The sequence below is a fragment of the Pogoniulus pusillus genome, chromosome 16, assembly GCF_015220805.1.
Source record: "Pogoniulus pusillus isolate bPogPus1 chromosome 16, bPogPus1.pri, whole genome shotgun sequence".
In the NCBI taxonomy this organism is placed as follows: Eukaryota; Metazoa; Chordata; class Aves; order Piciformes; family Lybiidae; genus Pogoniulus; species Pogoniulus pusillus.
This window is the reverse complement of record NC_087279.1, coordinates 3,002,410-3,022,421: the sequence shown is the minus strand read 5'-3', so window position 1 is coordinate 3,022,421 and position 20,012 is coordinate 3,002,410. Positions and strand designations below refer to the sequence as shown.

At 47.6% G+C, this 20,012-nt stretch overlaps 1 protein-coding gene across 3 annotated transcripts in view; it reads left to right on the top strand.

Moving 5' to 3' along the window:
• Window positions 1-20,012, top strand: part of CNTN6 (contactin 6) — a 207,244-nt gene that overhangs the window by 98,535 nt on the left and 88,697 nt on the right. For all 3 annotated transcript variants that reach the window (XM_064156175.1, XM_064156176.1, XM_064156174.1), the window contains exon 5: window positions 9,390-9,485. In XM_064156175.1, coding sequence (XP_064012245.1) covers window positions 9,390-9,485 — 96 coding nt within the window. The remainder of the gene's footprint in view (window positions 1-9,389; window positions 9,486-20,012) is intronic.

The following is a 20,012-nucleotide window of genomic DNA, read 5'->3' as shown; positions in this document are numbered from 1 at the left end:
CCCACAGGATGCCTTCGTTTAGCAACCTGCTCTAACAAGGCTCTCTACCAGGAAAGGGGGAAAACACAGAGAACCTAATGGGTTGAGATAAGGAGAGGTGAATGGAATAAACCAGGACAGAGGACCAAGCAGCCACAAAGAGATCAAGGTCCTAGGAAAGGGCCAAATCCAGGAGCCTTCTGCACACAGGCTGGGTGAAGCAGGTCTCTGAAGGAGCTGGGGGAAGCCCAAACAAAAGAAGCCAGTGTGGGGTAAGAGTTAACCTGCCTGCCAAGAGGTAGTTTTGACACAGAGAGCTGGGGTCATCCCTGGTGTAAGGCAGTCGAATTCCTGTAGTTCTGGCCTGGATAAATCTGGCCTCTGAGATTACAAGTGGGGAGAGAAATCTGTTCTTAAGAGCACTCCAATCTGGAGAGAAGCGATGCAGACAGCCAAGTGGCTCTGTGATGACAGGTGACAAATGAACTCGGCTGTGACAAGTGAGAAAACTCTTCAGGAATATCAAATATTAAAACTATATTTCTTACCTCCCCCTTCCCTTTGAGAGGGTCAGATCCTTGGATATGCCTCTGGCCTGCAGATGGCTTCTAGGCTAAGAGCCCTAAGGCTGCACCAACGTTTACTGCTCGCTGCAAGTCCTGTGCTTGGTTCAGAAGAGAGCTTTAATATTTGATGTTGCTAACTCAGTAAAAGGAGAGGGGGGGAAAAATATAACAAAGGCAGATGTAGACCAGCACTACAACTTCACAGCATGAATTTCTTGGTGCATGAACATTAAAAAGAGAAAAGAAATCAAGTCAGCTAAGGATTTGCCTCTCACCCTCCTTCACTCCCCCTCCCCTCTTTAATTTCATTGTGACCTTCCATCTTTTCCTCTAGAGAAGCTGGATATTACTTCATAAAGGGCATTTCCACTTTTTAATTGAAAAAGACAATCAGGCTGTGGCAGAAATTATTGTTCCCCACCTTGAAAATTAGTGCCTGGATTGGCTATTCATACCATTTAAGCTGAATTGAAGACCTGGGGCCCATGTGCATCTTAACGGGTAAATTACAGGTCTTCTCCCTTTAGAGGCTCCAGAGCAATTGAACTAAATAAAGGAGCACTGATGAAGGTCCTTGGTTGATTAGGAAGCTTTGGAGAAGGACAAGAGCCAGCAATTGTGATTTTCCCTCCTGGTTCAGAAGACAGCTTTGTTGGAGCAGGGAGCAACAGGGCTGTGGAGTGAAAGCAACATTAGAGTTCTCCTGGTGGCTTTCTTCGGAGGGGAAGGAGAGGGCAACTTTCACTTTCAACTGCAGTGGGATGTAGTGTTCAGCTCAGATGGAAAATCAGAAGAAAGATGGAGAGGTAAAGGGCAGCCCTGCAGAGAACACCTTCGGGGTGTTGGTGGCTGAAAAGCTGGACTTGAGCTGGCAATGTGCACAGCCCAGAGCCAGCCACGTCTTAGGCTGATCCCCAGCAGCAGGCAGAGGGAGGGGATTCTGCCCCTCTGCTCCACTCTGAGCACACCTGCAGTGCTGGGGCCAGCTCTGGAGTCAAGGAATCACAGACTCAACCAGGTTGGAAGAGAGCTCCAAGCTCATCCAGTCCAACCTAGCACCCAGCCCTAGCCAATCAACCAGACCATGGCACTATGTGCCCCACCCAGTCTTTGCTTTAACACCTCCAGGGATGGTGACTCCACCACTTGCCTGGGCAGCCAGCATGTTAGGAGGAAGTTCTTGCCAGAGAGAGTGATTGGCATTGGAATGGGCTGCCCAGGGAGGTGGTGGAATCACCAGGGTGGAGTCACCCTAGAAAGGGTCAAGACAAGCCTAGATGGGGCACTTAGTGCCATGATCTAAGTTGATTGGCAAGGTTCTAGGTTGGACTGGCTGAGCTTGGAGGTCTCTTCCAACCTGCTTGATTCTATGATTGTGTTTCCCAGCTCTGACAAAGCAGAGGCTCACATTTCAAGCTGGGAAGGAGGAGAAGAACTTGTCAGGGCTTCGGTAGAAAACACAAGTATTTAAAAGTCAGGAAATGGGAAATGCTAAGCAGCTTTCAGACACCTTAATTAGAGATAACACTGCTCTTAATCTGGGAATTGAATTCATAGAAAATCAATTAGAGCATTTTAAAAAATTGAGATTAGTCACTAACAGGCAAAGATTAATGTATTGACACTATTAACCAGGCAGCTCAACTGCTCAGCAACTTTGCTACAGCTTAGGCAGCTAAAAGAAAGTTTACTTTGCACTGCACATTGCCCTTCCCTTGGGAGATGTTTTGGGGAAGAAAGCTATCCCAACAACACACCCTGTGTGCTACAAGGCTGCAAGAGCTTGGGGGGGGAATGGCTGAGAGCAGCCCTGAGGTCTAGTTGATTGAAAAGGGCTGGGTGCTAGGTTGGACTGGATGGTCTTGGAGGTCTCTTCCAACCTGGTTGATTCTATGATTCTGTGGAACAGGACTTGAGGGTCTGGGCTGAAGAAAAGCTCCACAGGAGCCTGCAGTGTGAGTGCAGCCCAGACAGCAACCCTGTGCTGGGCTGCAGCAAGAGCAGTGTGGGCACAGGGCAAGGGAGGGGATTCTGCCCCTTGGCTCTGCTCTCCTCAGACCCCACCTGCAGTCCTGGGTGCAGTTCTGGAGCCCCCAACACAAGCAGGACATGGAAGTGTTTGAGCCAGTGCAGAGGAGGCCACCAAGATGCTGAGAGGGCTGCAGCAGCTCTGCTCTGAGGCCAGGCTGAGAGAGTTGGGGCTCTGCAGCCTGGAGATGAGAAGGTTTCCAGGAGACCTTGGAGTGGCCTTGCAGGATCTGAAGTGGGCTACAGAAGGGGTGGGGAGGGATTACTGACAAGGTCTTGTAATGCCAGGATGAGGAGGAATGGGTTTGAACTGGCAGAGAGAAGACTGAAACTGGATGTTAGGATTTTTTTTCCAGTGAGGGTGGTGAGACACTGGCACAGGCTGCCCAGGGAGGTTGTGGATCACAGAATCACAGGCCAGGCTGGATGAGGCTCTGGACAGCCTGATGTAGTGTGAGGTGCCCCTGCCCATGGCAGGGGACTTGGAACTGGATGATCCTTGTGGTCCCTTCCAACCTGGACTGATTCTATGAGTCTGATTCTTTCAGGGAGTTGTAGAGAGCAATGAGGTCTCCCCTCAGCCTCTTGTTCTCCAGGCTGAGCAACCTAAGTTCCCTCAGCTGCTCCTGACCATCCCTGTTTCTAGGCCCTTCAGAAGCTTTGTCACCCTTCTCTGGACATGCTGCAGCAACTCAGTGCCTGTTGAATTCCTATTGCGACCCATCACACCCAGCAACACCCATCAGGTTGCAACATATCATAGCTAACAAGCAAAAGAGAAGAAACTGGATGTGATGCATCACAATTTGACACAGCCTCTAAGAGAAACATTGCAGAACTTTATTGATTTGTCCTCAGCAGGACAAGTGATTTGGAAAGGGATCTTCCTACTGGCACCTTATATTCACTGCACATCTCCATAGCAAGCAGCTACGGTGACCGTGTCTGGGACTGTGCAGTGACAAAACATTGGTGAAACACAAAAAGCACAACAGAAACCAGAAGCCCAAGGAAGCATGAAATTGTATTAATTCAGATGAGCTGCTGGTAATTACCCAAGGTGATAAATTGGCCTTTCCCTAATTATCTGTAACAATTTCATATGTTCAAGAGCCCCAGATCCCCTGTTTGCTCTTTGGCAAGACAGAGTTGTCCTGTGCTCGTTCTTCAAATGAGCTGTTTGGGAAGGGCTGCATCTGTCCCTGAGCAGCTTAAGGGATTCCAAACATGATTTCAGTCACAGTTGGCCTTGATGATCTTAAAGGTCTTCTCCAGCCAGAATGGTTCTAAGAATGTGTTGTTCTCTGAATAACATCTTGCACCCTCTACAGAATAGAGGCTGTCCTGCTAGGAAGCAGCTGCATGAAAAAGGACCTGAGGGTGCTGGTGGAGAGGTTAACCATGAGCCAACAACCTGCCCTGATGGCCAAGAATCATAGAATCAGTCAGGGTTGGAAGGGACCACAAGGATCATCATGGGCAGGGACACCTCACACTAGAGCAGGCTGTTCAGAGGTCCAACCAGCCCAGCCCTAAACACCTCCAGGGATGAGGCTTTGACTACCTCCTGGACAATCCCTTCCAGCCTCTCAGCACCCTCGTGCTGAAGTACTTCTTCCTAACATCCAGCCTGAATCTACCCATTTCTAGCTTGGTTCCATTTCCCCTAGGTCCTATCACTACCTGACAGCCTGAAAAGTTCCTCCTCAGTTTTCCTGTAGCCCCTTTAAGATACTGAAAGGTCACAATAAGGTTCCCTTAGTGCCTTCTCCTCTCCAGACTGCACAGCCCCAACTCCCTCAGTCTCTCCTCACAGCAGAGCAACTCCAGCCCTCTGCTCATCCTCATGGCCCTTCTCTGGACACCTTCCAGCACATCCATAGCCCTCTTGTGATAGGGCCTCCAGAACTTTCAAACTCTGTCTGGACATGTTTCTGTCCTGCCTTAGGTAGGTCCTGTTTTGGCAGGTTGGACCAAATGATGTCCAAAGGTCCATTCCAACCCCTCCCATTCTATGATTTTACAATGGAGAGGTTGAAATCAATGAGCTGCTACATGTGATTAGGTTTCCTACTCCTATCATCATTAAGAAGTAGTTCTCTAATCCCAGTGTGTCTGCACACACTGTGCTGTGCAAGCTAAACCTACACTCCAACACTCAGTTTGACATCGAAATCCCAACCCAGGTGTGTGGGTAATAGTGGGGGTGGGGGGGAGGGGAGAGAAATCAGAAGAGATATTTGTGACAATTGGCAATTATGTCAGTGCTGAGCTCCACAGCCCTGAAGAAAGAAATGATTGTGTGGTTGAACCTATTAATTAGCAGAAGCACCGCAGCAGGAAATATTGGGGTTTATCACTTGCACTTCATTTCTGACTCCACAGATTATCACTTCAGGTAGACAACTCACCCAGCCTTGTGCTTTTGCTTGCCTTCAGCCAACCACAGAATCAGCCAGGTTGGAAAAGGCTTTTAAGATCATCCAGTCCAATCAGCCTCGTGAGGTTTGGGAGGAAGGTGTTGGCAGAGAGAGTGATTGGCATTGGAATGGGCTGCCCAGGGAGGTGGTGGAGGCACCGTCCCTGGACGTGTTGAAGCAAAGCCTGGATGGGACACTTACTGCCATGGTCTAGATGACTGGATAGGGCTGGGTGCTAGCTTGGACTGGATGAGCTTGGAGGTCTCTCCCAACCTGCTTGATTCTATGATTCTCATGAGGTTCAACAAGACCAAGTGCAAGATCCTGCATCTGCGTCAAGGCAATGCCAAGCACCAATCCAGGCTGGGCAGCGAGTGGCTGGAGAGCAGCTCTGAGCAGAGGGACTTGGGAGTGCTGCTGGACAAGAAGCTCATCAGGAGCCAGCAGTGTGCACTTGCAGCCCAGAAAGCCAAGCAGAGCCTGGGCTGCAGCAGGAAAAGTGTGGCCAGCAGGGCCAGGGAGGTGATTCTCCCCCTCTACTGTGCTCTGCTGAGACCCCACCTGGAGTACTGCATCCAGGTGGAGTGGGTCCAGAGGAGAGCCACGAAAATGATCAGGGAGTTGGAGCATCTCTGCTATGAGGGCAGGCTGAGGGAGCTGGGGGTGGTCAGTCTGGAGAAGAGGAGGCTCTGGGAACACCTAATAGCAGCCCTCCAGTACCTGACTGGGGCTACCAGAAGGGTGGAGAGAGACTGTTTGCAAAGGCCTGCAGGGAGAGGATGAGGGCAATGGCTTCCAGCTAGAGAAGAGCAGATTTAGACTGGATGTTAGGAACAGATTCTTTATTATGAGGGTTGTGAGCCTGATGATCTCTTTGGGGCCCTTCCACCCCCTGACACCCTGTGATCCTGTGATCCTCTAATTGTGCCATGCCAACAGCAATCTGCCAACAGGCACAGTGCTTGGAAAAGAAAAAAGAAAGTAGTTTTGTTGGGGTTTTTGGTTAAAACTCAGAGCTGAGAGGAATGCAGAGTGAGGGAACTGCTTGTTCAGAAAGTGAGATAAATACAGACAAATGATGTTAGGAACTAGGTGATAACTTATTTATAGAGCTCTGCAGAAACACTGAAGCTAGCAAATACACCATCTGTTAAATAGCTGCACTAGTCCTCCGTGCATATTAGAGCCTAACTGTGTGCCAAACACCTGAGCTTAGCAATCCTCTGTGATGCTCTTCTTGACAAGCAGCATCTATGCTTCACAGGATTATGTCATGGTATGTTATAAAGCTGTGCTAGGTGAGGTTTAAGGGAGGTTGTCTTCTCTTTCTGTCCTTGTGTAGGCAACATATGGAGTCCTGGAGGTGTTAAAGACTGGACAAGGCACTTAGTGCCATGGTCTGGTTGATTGGCCAGGGCTGGGTGCTAGGTTGGGCTGGATGAGCTTGGAGCTCTCTTCCAACCTGGTTGATTCTATGATTCTGTGATTCCAGTGGGTTTAGCTGTGGGTTCCCCAGTTGAAGAAAGATAGAGAATTACTGAAGAGAGTACAGTGGAGGCTACAAAGGTGCTGAGGGGACAGGAGCAGCTCTTTGATGAGCATGGGCTGAGGAGGAAGTTGTTTGAGCATGAGAGTGGTGAGAGGCTGGAATGGGTTGCCCAGGGAGGTGGTTGAGGCCCCATGGCTGGAGGTGTTTAAGGCCAGGCTGGCTGAGGATGTGTGCAGCCTTCTCTAGGGTAGGGTGTCCCTGCCCATGGCAGGGGGGTTGGAACTGGATGGTCCTTGTAGGGCCTCCCAACCCTGAGTGACTCTGTGATTCTAAATACATTCCCTTTTTTTGCAGCCTTTTTTGTCTCTCCTTTTTTCATCCTTGTCCCTGCAGACCAGCCAGGCTGCAAGGCAGAGGTCCAGCCAGCAGGCAATTAAAAGAGCATCAGAGTTTCAAACCCTTTCTCAGTGTATTGACAGCTACCATCTATTGTGGCTATGACAGCACGAGGAGGTGCTACAGCTGCCTAATTCAATTCAGTCACCTCAGAGTAGACAATGTCTTCATAGGAGACCAATATACAGGAGATGAAGAGGAGGAAAGAAAAATTAACTGTGTAAAGTTCAACTGAGGGGGAGAAAATTGATGTATTGACATAAATAGCTGAGCCTGTAGAGGTGGTAATCATTATTGCTTCGACCAAGGAGAATTGTTTCTCTATTGAGCTCAGGATCAGGCAGTTGTTCAGCTGATGAAAAATGGAACAATTGTTTGAAACAAGAACCTGCAGCAAGGTAAATAAAATAAGCTTAAGGCAAGCAGTTAGCAACATGATGGTATAAAGAGTTTTAAGGCAAGCTGATATTTATGATACTAAAGCATAGCTTGGATGTATTTCAGGCAATCATTTCCCAGAGTGCTCTGAGAAAAAGGAGCAAGTTGTCTTCTAAGGATGAGAAGTGGATTGCAATGGAAAGGATCATATTTCAAAGTACATAGAATGGTTTGGGTTGGAAGGAACATCCAAAAGTCATCCAGCCCAGCCCCCTCTGCAGTCGGCAGGGGCATTCTCCACTAAATCAGGCTGCTCAGAGCCCTGTCCAGCCTCACCTTGAATATGTCACCAGGGAAGGGGCCCCATCCATCTCCCAGGGCAACCTGTTCCCTGGGAACAACCTGTTCCAATCTGCCTCTTGGCAGATTAGAATTTTAGAATCAACCAGGTTGGAAGAGACCTCCAAGCTCATCCAGTCCAACCTAGACCCAGCCCTGTCCAAGCAACTAGACCATGGTGCTAAGCTCCCCAGCCAGTCTTTTCTTGAACACCTCCGGGGACAGTGACTCCACCACCTCCCTGGGCAGCCCATTCCAATGCCAATCACTCTCTCTGCCAACAGCTTCCTCCTAACATCCAGCCTGAGCCTACCCTGGCACAACTTGAGACAGTACTATTGGCATGGCACAATTAGAGGATCACAGGCTCACAGGGTGTCAGGGGTTGGAAGGGACCCAAAGAGATCATCCAGTCCAATCCCCCTGTCAGAACAGGACCATACAATCTAGCTCAGGTCACACAGGAACACATCCAGACAGGCCTGGAAAGGCTCCAGAGAAGGAGACTCCACAACCCCTCTGGGCAGCCTGTGCCAGGGCTCTGGGACCCTTACAGTAAAGAAGTTCCCCCTTGTGTTGAGCTGGAACCTCCTGTGCTGCAGCTTCCATCCATTGCTGCTTGTCCTATCACAGGGAGCACTAAGCAGAGCCTGCCCCCACCTCCTGACCCCCAGCCCTCAAATATTATTAAGCATTTACTAAATCCCCTCTTAGTCTTCTCTTCTCCAGACTAAGCAGCCCCAGGTCCCTCAGCCTCTCCTCCTCAGGCAGCGCTCCAGTCCCCTCACCATCCTCATTGCCCTTCTCTGGACCTTCTCCAGCAGTTCCCTGTCCCTCTTCAACTGGGGAGCACAAAACTGAATGCAGTACTCAAGATGAGGTCTTACCAGGGCAGAGGGGGAGGAGAACCTCCCTTGATCTGCTCTTAATGCACCCCAGGATCCCATTGGCCCTCTTGGCCACAAAGGCTCATTGCTGTGCCATGGATGTTCTCCACCAGCACTTCCAGGTCCACAGGGCTGCTCTCCAGCAGATCACCTCCCAGCCTGTTCTGGTGCAGTTTATTATTCCTCCCCAGATAATTTATTATCCCTTCCCCAGACTGAGCATGCAGTTACATTTGGTAAAAGAAATAAACAAAATGAATAGCCATAAAAATCACCACAGACACATTGAAGCATCCCTAAAACCACCACAGCATTTCCTCCTGAAAGCATCTCCTTCCTCTCCTTGTAAAGCAGTGCTCAGGTTCATTGGAGTCAATGAAAACATCTGCAGCCAAGCTCGGGACCAAACAGACTCATTAAGAGTACAATGTACTTTTATCAGCATTTAACCATGCACTCTGCAGGAGTCCTGATGATGTTTAATTATCTCTTGTAAATATGGAAGAGCACATCTGCCTTTCATAGCTAGAAAAGAAAAAGGAAACAACACAAAAATGTGTTGGGTTGAGGGTGGGGTTTTTTCCCCCCCCTACTTGTATAGATTCAGAGCCTAATAAGTTTCAAATGATGGTGATAAAAACATCAGGCTTTGATGTTGCACTACCTTTGCAATTAGGAGTTGTAAATGCAAACTCAGGGTAGAACTGCTTTATGGATACATATCTCATTATCTAGGGCTAGATGCTAGGTTGGACACAGAAATAGGCCTTGGCTGTTCACATGCTGAGATTAGATTATGCTGTTGAATATATGAATCTGTTGATGTGAGCATTGCCTAGTTTGGGAAACAGATGGGAATAAATCAGACAGCTAATAACTGGGTCTTGCTTTCTCCTTCTCCCTCAAGATCTTGAAAAGTTTGAAACAAAACCAAGAAGCACAGTGTGGGTCAGAGAAGGACAAGGAGTGGTTCTGCTCTGTGGCCCTCCACCACATTATGGAGGTAGGTTGAATGACTCTGCGTTGTGAAGCCTGAACGTCAGCTGCTGTAGCTGAGGAGAAGCAGCTGCCTCTTTGATTAGCACCACCTTTTATTTGTGCATGAAGTGTGTGGGCTTGGAGTTCACTTCTTTACAAGACAATAGCTTCACACTCCCTGGGAGGCCTTTTATTCCTCTTTGGTTAGTTACAGAACTAGAACTTGCCATCCCTCCTTAGGGATGCAAAGATCTCCAAGACTGCTCCATGATGGAAATACTCAGCTCCTTTGCCCATATGGAATGTCAGAGGAGCAGCACAAGCAGCTCCTCCTACATCAAACCCACTTTGGCTTTAACTGGAATATGTATTCATTTAAGTGCTTGCTGCTTCAGTGTTGTCATTTGAATCCTGCCTTCTACACCTTTTTGTCTTCTGCTCTTCAAGATCTCATTCTCTCCTTGCTGCTAATCATAAAAGTCACAGAAACATTCCGATTGGAAGGGACTTCTGGAGAAGTCAACTCTCTGATTGAAAGTCTGATTAGTTCTGATAACATTCAGTGCTTCAGGTAGAGAACAAAAAGGATGGTTGTTTTTTTTTGGGGGGGAGGGAGAATTGATTTGAGGGTTACTTTTATGTACTGCTCCCTTAACCATGAGGCTGGTTTTCATGTCTCCCCTCCTGCATGAGGTCAAATCCAGGGAACATGCAGTGGACCAGTAATGCACTCAGCATGATGTTGCAGACCTTTTGTTCCAGCTTAAGATGCAATTTCCCTTTTCTCTGTGAATTGCTACCTCCAGCATCATCACTTAGAGTCATACAAAGGCTTCACCATGTATGTACACTTGTGAGAGTCTGAATCTTCTCTGCTGTCATCATTTGTTATTAATACTTCTTGTACCTACCAGAAGTGAGAAGCTCTTGAGAGATTTCTGTCAGATTTGGTTTATTTCCCCCTAATATTAACTCTTGCATGTTCTGAGCCATAAACATTCACAAACCTTCAAGGATGTTAGAACCTTTGTCTCACTTGCTCCCTGGAATAGAACAAGGAGCAGTGGATGGAAGCTGCAGTACAGGAGGTTCCAGCTAAACACAAGGGGGAACTTCTTTACTGTAAGGGTCCCAGAGCACTGGCACAGGCTGCCCAGAGAGGTTGTGGAGTCTCCTTCTCTGGAACCTTTCCAGGCTTGTCTGGATGTTTTCCTGTGTGACCTGAGCTAGATTGTATGGTCCTGCTCTAGCAGGTGGGTTGGACTGAATGATCTCTTTGGGTCCCTTCCAACCCCTAACATCCTGTGATCCCAGATCAAAACTGCTTCAGATCTTTTAGAGCCTGAAGATCTAAGGTTCCCTACCATAACTAGCTGAAGATGATTGGAAACTTTACCCTGGAAACACAAATTACATTAATAAAGAGGAAATATCAAGAGCATAACAACCAAATTGCCTTGTTCTGGACTGAAAGCATCAGCAGTTTCTGGCTGACTCCTGTCCAGACGTTCACATGAGCATGTCCTGCTCTCAGCAACGTTTCCCTCAAGCCCTGTTAAAGGAGCAGAGCAATAAAACAAATTCCCAAGAGAAGGTAAATAGTGATCCATAAAGAGGATGCAGTATATCAGAGATGTAGAGAAACCCATCAATCAATTTAAAGCCCTCAAGCCTGGAATGGAGAGGAAATGTCAGTTCACTTTGTGTTTACAGCCATATGAAAGGAGTACATAATCAAGGAGATGAAGTAAAACCTGATGCTTAAGGGCAGAAAAAGCTTGAGAGAGCTCCTGAAATGTATCAGTGGGACAGACAGAAAGACAACCCATCCATCCTGGAGTCAGCAAGCTATACATTTTCCTCTTGCTGTAAGGGAAAATTACAATTTGACAAATAGGAATGAGTAGAAGAAAGCATTCAGAAGAAATAAATAGTTAACAAGTGAGCTGACCCCAGATTAATTGAGCTGACAAAACAATATTCATGAACAAAGCCTTTGCCACAGTGCTTAAGCTGGAGGTGTGAGCTGTTGGGCCAAGAGGCCTGAAAAATACATTATCTCCAATAACAAGTCCCTAGAGAACAGAAATCAAATCCCTTTGTCATCCCCCTGCACTGTATTTACGAGCCAAAACCCCATGGCATGGGGATGAATACATGGGGTGAGCTAGGATAGGATGTGCAGCAGCTCAGGATGCTTGGGAAGTTGTTTGCATTGAAAAAGATTGGATTTGTGAGGTGTTCTTAATTGAAACTTTTGCCTCTGACTCACAAGGCCAACAGGTGGAAGGATTACCTGCCTTGCATAGAGCTTCCATCAGAAGTACTTTCAATGTGGCAGGAACTGGCTAGCAGGGAATGTGAAAGATGTAGCAGCAGGTACATGGCAGCTGCCATGCCTCTCATGTTAACTTTAAGGCAATACTGTGCCTTAAAGAACTGCCCTTAGGCTTACCTACCCCACTTTGCAGACACAGCTCGTAACCAAAGCAGACTTTTTGCTAGGAGGAAGACTTGCAGAGAAGTGAAGGTGAACTTTTTGGGTAGAAAAGACAAACTATGGTCTCAGAAAAAAAATTATCTGTGCCATGGAAAAGACACCCAAGGGAGCCAGAGCAGATGGATCTAGCCCTTCAGACACTTCTTGCTTTAGACCAGCTGCTTCCTTGCACAGGATGAGTCACTTCAGACCTGGCCCTATCCAGGCATCACAAAGAGGGAAAGGGAACATTGTTCTGGTGGTTATTGGCTTTGTCTTCCTTTGACTTGAAGGGGAACAGAAGGCAGCTGTACAGCAGTCAGTCAAAGCAAACATCATCAGTGTAACTATTCTGAGATAGATAAAGCCTTCTGCCTTCTTGTTAACCCAGAAAGTCTCCACCAAGAGGAGACAGGAGAGCAAGAACTTCAGAAAGTAGGTTAGTACTTACTCACTGAGGTTTCTTCCCACAGAACATCAAGTAGGAGCAGGTTAAATAGCTCAAAAGTATTCCTACCAACTCTGGTATCTTAGAATGGTAGCTAGAGAAGTGTTTCACTTTCTACCTCTCATTGCAAAGACAAACATCTCTGCAAAGCTTACCTAATTCTATCACACAGTGACTGCAAACTTTCTGCTAGGTTCACAGGGCAGCAAGCTCTGCAGTTCTCATCACACCACTCAGCTCTTTGCTATGTGCTTTAACCACTCTCCACACCCCAGAACACTTGCACAGAATGGCAAAGCTTGGAGAAGACCTCTGAGAATCATCCAGTCCCACTCCACCTTCTAAAAAGCATGATCACCCAGAGCAGGCTGCCCAGGATCACAACATCCAGGAGGCTGGGAGTCTCTGCAGAAGAGCAGACTCCACAGTTTCTCTGGGCAGCCTGGACCAGTGGAATGTTTAAATCCTAAATCTAAGCAAACCTTGGGTGGGTTTTCTTTATACAGTTGACAGGAAGCTGGTGAGAGGCCTGGAGCACAGCCCTGTGAGGAGAGGCTGAGGGAGCTGCGGGGGGGGGGTGGGGTGGGGTGTGCAGGCTGCAGAAGAGGAGGCTCAGGGCAGAGCTCATTGCTGGCTGCAGCTGCCTGCAGGGAGGCTGTAGCCAGGTGGGGTTGGGCTCTTCTGCCAGGCACCCAGCACCAGAACAAGGGGGGACAGCCTCAAGCTGTGCCAGGGGAGGTCTAGGCTGGATGTTAGGGGGAAGTTCTTGCCAGAGTGATTGGCATTGGAATGGGCTGCCCAGGGAGGTGTCCAAGCAAAGATTGAATGAGGCACTTATCACAGAATCAACCAGGTTGGAAGAGACCTCCAAGCTCCTCCAGTCCAACCTAGCACCCAGCCCTGTCCGATCAACCAGACCATGGCACTAAGTGTCTCATCCAGCCTCCAGGGACAACAACTCCACCACCTCCCTGGGCAGCCCATTCCAATGGCAAATCACTCTCTCTGTGTAGAATTTCCTCATAACATCTGGATGATCTTGGAGGTCTCTTCCAACCTGGCTGATTGTGTGATTCTATGATCTGTGCTGTTGCTGGTTTCTTTCATGCACTTCTTAACTGCAACTACCCTGCTAACCCTTTTTGCTCATACAAGAGAAACAACTTTTTCACTTGAATAGGGAGTAGCAAACATGATAAAAAGCAAAGGGACCCAAAAAAAAAGGGTACAAAAGTGTTGTTCCAACAGCTTTCACATCAGCTTTAGACCTTAAACTAGCTCCAAAAAGAACAAAGTTCTCCCAGGCTCTGTGTTAGAACCACACTGACAAAAATAACCACAAACAACAACCCTACACTGCCTTGCTACAGAACAAACAGTGCTTTTAGTAACGATCAAACACAGAAATGAAAGAGCAAAACCCACCTCTTAAAAGCATTTCTCACATTTTCAATCAGGCAAGGCATTAAAAATTTGCTACAATTAATGAACACCAAACCACAGCTTGCAATTAGCTTTTGAAAACAGGAGCAAACCTACCCCATGGATCCTGACCTGACCTAAACTCTTTATTTCCTCCCCCAGCCCCTCCTCGCCTATTTATGCAGCAGCCTCTGCTGCTGTTATTTATGAGGCTCATTAATACACCTTAGAAAGTTCAGCCTGTGACTTTCCTCTGCTTGTTAGTGAGCCTCAGGAGTGCAGGGGTGGGGAAGTAAGCTCTGGCTCTTTCTCTGAGCTCTGTCCTTTCTTAAGCTCAGGTTCTTTAGGTCAGCTGGTTTGTTTTTTCCCCCCTCTACAATCAACATGCAATGCTGTTTTATCATCCAAAGATGATGCTCCAAGGTGCCTTGTAGGCAGGCTCCATTTCTCTAGTTATAGGTGAACCCAACCTGACCACCAGGAAGAAATGACTGCCTAAATGGTAATACTTGACTCAAGACTGTGGGGTAAACTGTTGCTCAGTTCTTTTTTTTCAGGAGCAAAGCCTGATATAAAGGCAGACTGCTTCAAGCTGGCTCCCTGCAGAGCACTAAGGAAGTTGCTAATCTTGTTAGGAGCAGCAAGGATCAGTTGTGCTGTTGCATCTCCTCGTGCATAGGAGCTGCTAGGGTTTGCAGCTGGGGTCATAGAATCAGAGTCAAACAGGTTGGAAGAGACCTCCAAGCTCATCCAGCCCAACCTAGCACCCAGCCCTGGCCAATCACCCAGACCATGGCACTAAGTGCCTCAGCCAGGCTTGGCTTCGACACCTCCAGGGACAGTGACTCCACCACCTCCCTGGGCAGCCCATTCCAATGCCAATCACTCTCTCTGACAACAACTTCCTAACAACATCCAGCCTAGACCTGCCCTGGCACAGCTTGAGACTGTGTCCCCTTGTTCTGTTGCTGCTTGCCTGGCAGAAGTTACCAACCCCACTTGGTTACGGCCTCCCTGCAGGCAGCAATGAGCTCTGCCCTGAGCCTCCTCTGCTGCAGGCTGCACACCCCCAGCTCCCTCAGCCTCTCCTCACAGGGCTGTGCTCCAGGCCCCTCCCCAGCCTTGCTGCCCTTCTCTGGACACCTTCCAGTACCTCAACATCTCTCTTGAATTGAGGAGCCCAGCACTGGGCACGGCACTCAAGGTGTGGGCTGAGCAGTGTTGAGCACAGGGGCAGAAGAACCTCCTGCTGAGCCTGTAGACATTCCCTATGCTGCCTTTAGTACACCAGGGCTGTAGCAAAGAAACAAAGCACTCCTAAAGGATCAGGAGCTGTATGGACTTGCTTAGTGGGGCAATATGCTAAATCTTCAGCAGAGGGGTGGGGAGAATGTGTCTACCCAGCAGGAGTTTTGGACATTAGGATAAAGTTTTTCACAGAGAGTGTGGTCAGGGACTGGAATGAGCTGCCCAGGGAGGTGGTGAAGTCACCAACCCTAGATGTGTTTCAGGGTGGTTTGGATGTGGTGCTTAGGGCTAGGGTTTAAGGTGAATCTTGCTGAGTAGGGTTCTAGGTTGGACTTGGAGATCCTGAGAGGCTTTGCCAGCCTGGATATTTCTGTGATTCTGAGTTGTGCACTGGGAAGCAGGGCAGAGGAAACTGGACATGGAGAAGATGGGATGAGACTGGAAGTGCTGCCTTTTATGTTCAAGGGTCTGTGACTTCTCCCTCTGGTTGTTTCTACTTTTCATGTTAAATAGTCTGCTTGATAAAATGCATAATCTTAAAGTGAAGGTTTGAAGTGTGTCTTCCTCTGTAAAGCTGAGTGTCTTAGTCATGGGTTTAGCATCCCTTTTTCTCCCTGCTCTTATTTCTCAAGGCTCCTATGAATCTTTAATTCTTCCCTGCCAGTTCTGGCGGGGGGGGGGGGGGGGGGGGGGGGGGGGGGGGGGGAAGATTTTTTTTCCCTGAGACCAGCCTGCAGCTGTTCTCCTGCAGAATGAGAAATATTGATTTGAATTTGCTTGGGCTGAGGGAAGCACTGAAATGTTATATTCCCTAGACTAGTATATCAGGAGTGATTATCAGCTGCTTTTCTTTGCTCTCAGCTGTGCTCTGAAAGAAAGAGCTCAGGGCTGACAGGCACAGGCAGTGTTCTCCTGCGTGGCCAAGCTCAGAACTTGCTCACTAGGCAGTGCTTGGCTGGAAGGTGTGATGGAGTTAACCTAATTTGAGGGGCCCCAGGGATGAGAAAGCAGGTCAACACCAAACAACAGAACAAGGGGACATAGCCTCAAGTTGTGACAGGGGAGGTCTAGGCTGGATGTTGTTAGGAAGAAGTTGTTGTCAGAGAGAGTGATTGACATTGGAATGGGCTGCCCAGGGAGGTGGTGGAGTCACTGTCCCTGGAGGTGTTGCAGCCAAGCCTGGCTGGGGCACTTAGTGCCATGGTCTGGTTGGTTGGCCAGGGCTGGGTGCTAGGTTGGCCTGGATGATCTTGGAGGTCTTTTCCAACCTGGTTGACTTTATGAAATCATCACCTGCCTTGGGTGAAAAGTAAAAACCAAATACCCAAACCAAGCCCAGTGCACCCCAGGATTGCAGAGCTGCTGAAATGAGTAGTTCATACTCTGGCATATGCACAATGAAGTTGACATTAATGACCTTCCACTGATGTGTAGCCCCTTTGAAGTAAAGGCAGTTTTGTCTTCTCCAAGGCATCTTCTCAACTTACTGCTGCAAATAACTAAAACCCTACAAGTGATGCCCTGGGCCTTTTGCTGCTTTACTTTGCTAATTCAACAGCTTTGCCACACATCTGATTTATTCCCAGTGACCCAAAGAGGGAAGGCTTAAGCAATAATAGCTTTCTTTATAAGACCACATTAGATTTTCTAACCCACTGCACCTGTGGGTGTTATGTCACTTACAATCACAGCATGTCAGGGGCTGAGACCTCCAAAGCTCATCCAGTCCAGCCCCACACCAGAGCAGGATTACCTAGAGCAGATCACACAGGAACACATCCAGATGATTCTTGAATATCTCCAGGGAGGAAGACTCCACAACCCCCCTGGGCAGCCTGTGCCAGGGCTCTGGCACCCTCACAGGGGAAAAATTCTTCCTCAGGTTCACGTGGAACCTCCTGTGCCTCAGCTTCCACCCATTGCCCCTTGGCCTGTCTGTGGGCATCAACAAGCAGAGCCTGGCTCCAGCCTCCTGGCACTCACACCTTACTTATTGATAACCATTGCTGAGGTCACCCCTTAGTCTCCTCCTCACCCAGCAGCACAGCCCCAGCTCCCTCAGGCTGTCCTCATAAGAAGGTGTTCAACTTCCTCAATCATTTTTGCAGCTCTGTGCTGGCCTATCTCAAGCAGCTCCCTGTGCTTCTTGAACTGGGGGGCCCAGAACTGGACACAATACTCCAGCTGAGGCCTCAGCAGGGCAGAGTAGAGGGGGAGGAGAACCTCCCTCAACCTACTAACCACAGCCCTCCTAATACAGCCCAGAATAGCACTGGCCAGCACACTGCTGGCTCATGTCCATCCATCTTCATATCCACCAGGATTGCCACGTCCCCTCCACTGCTCTCCAGCAGCTCAGGCTCCTTTCTTTCAAAGAAAAGATATAGTCTAAGGGTATTCTACATTAGAATAGGGGGTGGAAAGAGAAAAGTTTGATTTCCTAAGTTTGGTTCCTTCCTCTTAGGATTTCATCTGAATCCCATTGAAGTCAATTAAAAGGAGGCTTGCTACAGGGTTTAAGTGGAGCTGAAGGAGGCTTTAGGCAAGTGTGGTCTGCAGATCAGTGATGATGAATGTGCAGTTAGATGAGTGGGAGTGTTTATATCACTTCTACTGAAGGGGAGGGGGGGGAAAGGATTTAAACATGCAAAGGAGGGGCCTGAACATGCTGCCAGTTAATGGGAAAATTCATCAGCAGGCCCTAAGGCAACGGTGGAATACAGGCAGGGAGTGAGGAACAGAAACTTCAGAAGATGAAGTCAACTGGAACCCCCTGAGAACTGAAATCAGGACAGGCAAGGACTGACTTCCTTTTACCATGTAATTAATTCAGAGACTGACCTCATGCAGAATGTCTGTGTGGCATAAAGTTAGTTTTAATGGGGTTTTGTGGGGATTTGCATACTCTCTCCTGCACAGGTTTAAGCTGCAGCACCAGGTCCTACAGCAGGAATCTAAGGTTCTTTGACTGCATGCCAGAAGATACTTTAAAGGTCTCTTGTGGGCACCCATTTCATAGAATCACAGAATCAACCAGGTTGGAAGAGACCTCTAAGACCATCCAGTCTAACCTAGCACCCAGCCCTGTCCAATCAGCCAGACCATGGCACTAAGTGCCTCATCCAGGATTTGCTCCACCATGGCAACTCCACCACCTCCCTGGGCAGCCCATTCCAATGCCAATCACTCTCTCTGGCAAGAACTGGACTTTGTGATTCTATTATTTGTTTTCTCTGCTATGGAGGTGCCATGGCAGAGTGGATTGGTGCTTTTTCCAACCCTGTAGTTGCCAACACCAGAACCTGACTTTGCCAAGGCAAACTCCAGACTCCTTTTGGAGGCTTTGTGGTGGCCTTCCAGTATCTGAAGAGGAGCTACAGGAGGGCTGGGGAGGGACTATTTAAAAGGGCTTGTAATGACAGGAGAAGGAGGAATGGGTTTAAAGTGGCAGAGAGGAGATTGAAACTGGATGTGAGGAAGAAGTTCTTGACAATGAGGGTGGTGAGACACTGGCACAGGTTGCCCAGGAAGGTTGTGGAGCACAGAAGCACAGAATGTGCTCCACAACCTTCCTGGAGGTGTTCAAGGCCAGGTCAGATGAGGTCTTGAGCAACCTGTTCTAGTGGGAGGTGCCCCTGCCTATGGTAGAGGAGTTGGAACTGGACTGTTGTTTAGCTAGATAAAGAAAAATAAATAGGAGAGAAAAAAGGAGGAGGGAAAAAAAAAAGGAAAAGAAAAAAAAAGGGGGAAAAAAGGTAGAAAAAGGGAAAAAAAGAAAAATTAAAAAGAAGAAACAAGAGGGGGAAAAAGGAGGAAAAAATGAGAGGGGAAAAGGAGGGGGGAAAAAGAGGAGAAAAAAATATAAAAGGGAAAAAAAGAAGAAAGAATAGGGGGGGAAAGGAGAAAAAGCAAGAAAATAGAGAGGAAAAGAAAAAGAAAAAAAAGAGAGAAAAAAAGGGGGGGGGAAGAAGGGAAAAAAGGGGGAAAAGGAAGAAAAATAGGGGGAAGGAGAAAAAAAAAGAAAAAAGAGGAGAAAAAAAAGAAAAAAGAGGAGAATAAAAGAGAAAAGAGGGGGGAAAGGAGGAGAAAAAAAAAAGAAAAGAAAGAGGAGAACAAAGAGGAAAAAAAGAAGAAAAAAGAAAAAAGGAGAAAAAAAGAGGGGGAAAAGGGGGAAAAAAGGAAAAAAGAGAGGGGAAAGGAGAAGAAAAAAAGAAAAAAGGATGAGAAAAAATGGAAAAAAGAAAAGAAAGGAGGAGAAAAAAGAAAAGGAAGAGGAGGAAAAAAGAGAGAAAAGAAAAAAGGAGAAAAAACCAGGAAAAATTAAGAGAAGGAGGAGAGGGAAAAAAAGAAAAGGAAGAGGAAGAAAAAAGGAGGAGAAAAAAAAGAAGAAAATGGGGAAAAAAAGAAGAAAAAAGAGGGAGGAAAGGAGAAAAAAAAAGAGGGGAAAGGAGAAAAAAAAGGATGAGAAAAAAAGAAAAAAGAGGGGGGAAAGGGGAAAAAAAGAAAACAGAGATAAAAAAAAGAGGAAAAAAAGAGAAAAATAAAAGAATACAGAAAAAAGAAAGGGAAAAAAAATAGAAGGGGGGGGGGAGGGGAAGGAAAGTGTAGCAGTAAGCTGCAGCAAAGCAGAGCTTATTGCAGGATTTAGCCAAGTGCAGCAAGTGTCATTGATTGCTCCCTGGAGATGCATCGCTTCTAATGAGAGTCCTAAAATGTTAGCAGATGATAACATAAAACTCCACCAAACTCCTGGAGTTTTGCAGACTTATTGCCATACTCTCTCCGTGTTGTAACCGAGGTGGGGAGGGGGAAAGCAACATAAATAATCCTTTTCAAATGGGGCTGTTGATGGGGGAAATGTGTTAAAAGGAAGCTGTTGGCAGAACAGTGTTAGCTTATGAATTATACATTTAATTAAGGGAAGCTAAACTGGGTAGATTTGGAAAGTTCTGATT